General features: G+C 40.8%; 1 protein-coding gene across 1 annotated transcript in view; it reads left to right on the forward strand.

Moving 5' to 3' along the window:
• The window catches only part of LOC144159989 (uncharacterized), a 30,529-nt gene extending 24,000 nt beyond the window's left edge, over positions 1-6,529 (forward strand). Inside the window, exon 8 of the mRNA XM_077691616.1 lies at positions 3,679-6,529. Within this exon, the coding sequence (XP_077547742.1) occupies positions 3,679-4,175 (497 nt within the window). The 3' untranslated portion in view covers positions 4,176-6,529. The remainder of the gene's footprint in view (positions 1-3,678) is intronic.
• The last annotated feature ends 30 nt before the right edge of the window (positions 6,530-6,559 follow it).

Consider the following 6,559-nt stretch of genomic DNA (forward strand, 5'->3'; position numbering starts at 1 on the left):
GTTTTTGTTTTTGGTATGCTTATAGAGCCATGGAAACAAGCTACTTTAGCTTGAACTCATCTTTGTGTTCTCTTTTCAGTCAGAGTTGCTACTAGTTTGCCTTGTACTATCATCCGATTGAGATAGTTGAATTAGGAATCCTTTCGTTTCTAGTTTTTGTAATTTTTATGCTAAGGTTAGTAATTGTAGAACTGCTATTATTGTTTTGATGCTAATTGTGTGGTATCATTTCTAGCTAAAATAACAATGTTTTAAGCACATTTTTGATCATTACATGGGCACAGCTTCGGATTCTAGTACTTTTTACTGCACACACAAATTCCTCTTTGGTTAGCAATTAAATGTTTTTGCTCAGAACTTTTGTATAGGCAACCAACCACCCTATTTCGTTTATCTATGTTTTTGCGGGGCTACTGGGGCCAAGGGTTAGCATGTTAAACTTCTGATAACATAATTTCGTGGGTTTCTAAGGTGTGGTTTGGTGCCTGTTAGCATCCTTAATTGTGTCCACGCATACCGTGCTTTCTGTTTTGTATGGTATGCGTCATACCGCACATACATACTAGCAATCGACTACTTGTGCTGGTCATGCTACTCCTCAGCTTTTATAACTGAAGGTGTTTGCAGGTATGCCAATAAGAAAAGCTGTATTACAACAAGCACTGGCATATTCCAGATATGATTAACAAAAACAACACTGCTGTAGCACCTTAGATATGCTAAAGAAGTTTTCATGTAACAGATTTTGTTGAATGCACATCACTCAAAAAATGGTTTGTGAAAGAAATTATACTCTAGGTACTGGATGTACTAAAGTTTTCATGCGACAGACTTTGTTGCACTGCACATCACTAAAATATGATTTGGGAAAGCAATTATGTTGTAGGTACTGCCTGTAAAAATAGTTTCCTTCTTATTTTCACTATCTGGTTTTGAGTAATGTGTACTTTGAAACAAGCTGGATTATCTTTAACTAGAACAAAATAAAGCTTTGCAGTGCTCTTCGTTGCCTTAAATGGTGTTAGAAACAACTTTTAGCAGTTGGGGACCAGTGTATTTTTGTTTTGTGTTCCTGTGCCTTCAATATCGATTGGGGCTCTTCATTGGCCAGGTTGTTGTGTTCCTGGGATCATAACTGCATGTTCATTTTGTGTGGTATAATGGCCATCTATTTTAAAATATTTCGTTTAGCCATACTGTCACACCCAATACGTATTGTGTACAGTGATAGGCCTAAATCGTGGGAAATTATTAGACTTCCAGTTAATGGCACATTTATCAGAACCATGTTGGTTTTCCTTGGTGAGCTACCTCAAATTTCAAAGCAAATTTTAAGGTACTGTTGAAGTAAAAGTGATTTCAAAGCAGAGGCAAGAAGTTATGAAAATAGTTTAACTAAATTTTTTGAGTGTAAACCACCTTCTCGGGACCAGTTTGAATAAAATAGAAGATACACTCTAGTCTATATTTTTTAGGCGTGGTTGAACATATGAAAATATAAACATGCAATTGAAGTCCTAAATAACTGAAATTTTTAAACTAAGGGAAAAATTTGCAGATATAATTAAGTCTACACTGATAATTATTTTTAGATTTTTTTCTCAGTAGTAACATCCTTGATACCATGACGTAAGTGTTGATGCAACAAAGTTCTATAAAGTGGTACTATCAAGCCCGACCATGGCACTTTCCAGACACCTCATGATTCTTCAGGGGCATCCTTATCCTTATCACTGTTACCGAGTGCATGAATATTGAATGGAGCCCTTTCATTGGTTGCCACACTAACATGTTCTTGAGGTGCACTCGGTTTTAGCCACATAGTTCTCGAATACCATGATGTCAAAACATTTTTACTTGTCACATCTTCAGTAGGCAGTCTGCAGACAGTACTCTCGGCTTAGCATTGCGGCATTTATTTGATCACTGCTTTCACAAGCAACCGGAATGACAATCGCTGGTCCAATTTTTTTTTTCACACTGTCATCTTTTTTGCATGTGGAACTTTATTTTTGCTGCGAGTTTCATTCTAAAAGGGACAACAGGCACCATAAAACCGCCGCACTGCATGGGCTTGGAGCCGAATGTGGTATTCGGCCACACGGCCATTGTGTGTGCAAAGCCCTTCTGCGTACACAAAATATTTCATGCTTTCCGCATTATCCATTGCTTCAAAATGATAAGCAAAATGTACAAACTCGGCTATAGAATTTCAGTAGCCTGCAACATTGCATTGGAAAAAGTGCAGCTGCCTTCACCCGAGCATGAGGTAGAAAGAAACAGCCAAGGGCAAAGGGAGGGGGTGGCTGCATGTGCATTGCCTTGACAGTGAAGGAAAAAACGGAGCTGCTTGCCTCCCGCTTTCTGCAAAGCAATCCTGGAAGCCCTTAGGGCGCCCGCCTATGGGTTATCGAAAGTGCCCATACCAGCAATGCTTTCTCCTTAACCATCATTGTCATAGAGAAATTGTCTTGCGACATCTAATCCTGAACTTGAGAGAGTCATTTTATTGGAATAACAGCAGCAGGTACTGCACTATTTCAGGAATAAGTATACATTATTTGCATTGTGTATTAGGTTATGTTTGGTGACTTTGTTGTACCGGATACTTCGATACTATAAAGTTCGTTATACCGAGGTTTTAGTGTGGCAATGCATTGTTTGCGCAGGAGTACGAACATTGAAAACCTCACTTTTAAATCTTAAAAGAGTAATTTTAATCCTTAAAATCAAATGGTTTGATTCAACTGGAGTTAACCTTCTATAGTTTAGTATTTCAATTTTTTGTTCAAATATGCAGAAAGGTTTCGTGCTTGGAACAAAACTTTGATGTTGAATTTGGTTGCCTGTGACACCCAGCATTTTATATCAAGCTGGGCGTCCACAAAAATTTGCTTTACGTTTGCTTGGTTGAGATTTTATGGGAGGTGTTCTATGGTCTTTTTTGGTGTTCACTCTATGTGCAGAAGGGGTAAGTCATGGAAAAAGGAAAGCAATTCAGGGACTGCTGTGACTGCTTATGTATTGTGATGCAAGAGCATTAAATTTTATTTTAGACAGTGCAATAATCACTTTATATGCAAATATCACTATACAATTATAACGTCATGCCGAGAGTACTTTGTAGTGGTGGCAGCACTCATGAGTATTGTGCTTTTATTTTAATCGTTCTTATCCTTTTTTCTTCTGAATCGTTTTCTACTCCTGTAAATTGATGACAGCCATGGCCGCTTGCCTTCATGAACCCTACATATATGATATTAGTATAAACTTGCTTTCTTGTGTAATTAGCATGCAGGTAATATTCCTGTAGACTTCAGGACATGCCTTTACAACATGTTACTTAACTGAAGTTTACTAAGCACTTAACTGGGTCGAACTTTCCTTAGTATATGATGTTAGTGTAAATACGCTTTCGTGTATAATTGTGATGCACAGAATGTACCTGTAGGCCCCAGTACATGTTGCCACCACATTCGTTAGCTGATGTGCACAGCAGGTTAACTATCTCCTCCTTTTCTTGGCTGTGGTGCACAGGATGCAAGTTAGCCTCCAGTTTCAAATGCCCCTGCTTTGAATCCCACGCCATCAAACTTTTTTTTGTTTTTAGTTTATTTTTCTTGCACTGTCAGGCATATTTCTTTCATGCCAATGCTGGATGTTGTTTTTTTGTGTAAGGACGTGTTTATGGCTTTCCCCTGAACAAGTCTGCCCACTCTATTCCAGGGAGAGAAAATCGACATTCCGGGACTATCTACCCTGCAGGAAGAGGACAAAATCTGGGCTCTACGATGGACCAGGGAAAGAGGGCTTACCAGTGCCACTTCTGCCCGTACTCCTGCTCTACCTCTTGGTATCTTGTAAGGCATGAGAGAACTCACACGGGAGAAAAGCCATTCAAGTGCAGCGTGTGCGCAGTCGCATTCACGCAGCAGACACACTTGAGAATTCACATGCGCAAGCACACTGGTGAGAAACCGTTCTTGTATAGCTTATGTCCAAGCACATTCAGATGGAAGCAGCAGTTGGAGAAGCATTTGGGAGAGCAGCACAGTGTGGAGGCAGTAGGTCATACACTTTATTCTGCGTCCAGTACTGTCCCTGGGCAAGTTTTCATCCATCGGTCAATGCCAAATAGTGATGGAGAAAATGTCTCCTGTAAAGAAAAGCACTAGTGAGCGGTGGATGTGCGCCATTTGCGCCACGCTGTGCCAATCCACTTTTCCTGCGCAATCTTGCTCCAAAAGGCAAAATTGTGCGAGAAGTGCTCCGAAGTGTAGCCGCAAACTCTGAGGCCACTGTGAGGTCATGAGTGCCAGTCACATTGTTCAGGGAGCAGCGTACTCAGTCATTCAGCTGTCATTGACGATGAGGTACACTGCAACGGAATCACCAAAGGACTTGTGCTCTGAGTAACTCGTCACAATTTCCTTGCCTTCAAGTGGCAGCATTGTTTCACGGGACCTGGTAGTGAACATTCGCGGTGCGGGAAATGCGCACATTTTGCCGCTCAACGCAACTTCATCACCCGGCATGCTGTGATATGATGCATGCATTGTCACCAGCTGTCGTTGAAAACTTCCAGCTGTGTGTCAAAAGCAAAAAACAATTACGTTTCACTGTTCATACGGAACGTCGTCATTTTATCTAATTGCGAGTGCGTTCGCCAGTACAAAGGGTAGATGCCGCCGTGCCATGTGTAACTGGTTGAGATAATGAACATGGCACTGGCACAAGTGAGGGGGAGATTCTGGTAACTATCTGCACGTAATAAGATCGGTAGTGTGGTACCATAAAGCACTGTTCTTTAGGGGGAGGGTGCATTCCCTCTATCAAAAATTTTCGTAAACGATAGTACATTCGTTATTTGGATAAACACGGTGCATTTGCACAGTATTTTTAATGTAGTTAGAAGCATGCATTGTTCAATAGGATGGGTGATATGCTATATAGCATTTCTTATTCTGTGTTTGAATATGAACATTTATTTTTATTACTTTGGAGTCTAGCGCGGTTTATTTATGCAATGCATCAAATTATCTATGGTTTCCTCTTGGTTTCTTTTTCTCTCAATTTTTTTCTCACATAATTTCTCTTAGTTTCTCTTTAGTTTTCATCTGTCTAGATCTTGCTAGGTGTAGAATGAAGCTACTTCTATCAGCTTAACTCTTTTGTGACCGTGAACAAACGGCTGATTTAGAGTGCTTCCAGAAAACTTTTTTTCTCTTGAGCTATACCACACACATTTAGCATTGCTATGCATGAAATTGTAGCTTATAGATTTCTCTTTCAACCAAATAACAGCAGTTTTGTGAAAGGTGTAATTATTGAGAGTAAATGTATCAAGGAATTCAAAAGAAATGCACGAAAACAGTGTACAGAAAAGGCGATTTTACTTAGCCTAAAAATTATTTTAGGAATTATAACATACAAAATGTTCCTACGTTCCTAAGCTATGACTCAGTAAATACATCAGCGCTGTACACCGAGTTTTGGATTTTTGCGGGTCCGCCAACGTTGTGGCCCTGACAGCTGTTCTCATCACGAAGCCACTCGAGAGTCAGGCGGTCTCTCTAAAATATGCATCCGAGCATGCTTGTTTCTGTTCTCACACAAAATCCTTGTTACCGCAGTGGTAAAAAGCAACAAAAATTTAGCGCTCCTGAGAAGCAGCGCGCGTCGCTCCGCAGTGCTAATTTTACAGGAGCACCATGCTATCTTGAAGGTCCTAACGCGGTACGGCGCGGTGCATTTGGCAAAATATCCCCGCCGCACGCTGTCCAGACCCCACACATGAAAGTAATACCACAGCCGTCAGATATGAGGCAGCTTGTGTTTATAAATACAGCGCGAAGTCCGAAACGAACCGTTCCTGGCAGCACCTGTCGATGTCTCAGGCGGTTGCATCGTTGCGAGACTCATCACAGCTGCTAGGGTAAAAAAATCAGCAGCAGAAGTCGCCGAAGTCCCTGAAACCGCAGTTCGCCTTTGCTGAGCACACAGTAACACTGGAAGCCATTTTTGCCCAACTCCCTGCTGCCTTGGGTTCAGATTTCTCTCGCGGCGCGCCGTCTACACACGCGAAATGTAAACAAACGGCAAACAATGTAAACAAACAAACAAAAAGGTGTTTCTAATGAACATGCCAGATGGCGTCAGTTGCCCGAATAGCGCCGTGTTTACTTTTTGCGGGAGGTTTGAAAATCTTCGTTCACCCGTGAACGATGGCCTATTGCGTGGTCACGAAAGAGTTAAGTGCGAATGGGACCATTTTTGGGTTGTTTATAATGACTGATGGTGTAATGTGACAAATATATTTTTCATTCGTGCGAAGTCTAGTTAGATGTAGCTGTTTAAAGCATTGCTTACATCTCTCTCGTATTGTTCTGTCAGCTGTTAGGTTCAGTTATGGGAACATATATTATCGCATTGGAGAAGTGGTCGGCTTAGTATTGATCAAATGTTGAGTACGAGTAAATTTGAATTTTCTTTTTTGTGTGTTTACAAGAAATAAAAAAGTGCAAACAAATGATGTTTGACTCGAAGTCTAGTTCCAGAC

This window comes from Haemaphysalis longicornis, unplaced genomic scaffold, assembly GCF_048455015.1.
Source record: "Haemaphysalis longicornis isolate Haplotype H1 unplaced genomic scaffold, Haemaphysalis longicornis Haplotype H1 scaffold_10, whole genome shotgun sequence".
Classification (NCBI taxonomy): Eukaryota; Metazoa; Arthropoda; class Arachnida; order Ixodida; family Ixodidae; genus Haemaphysalis; species Haemaphysalis longicornis.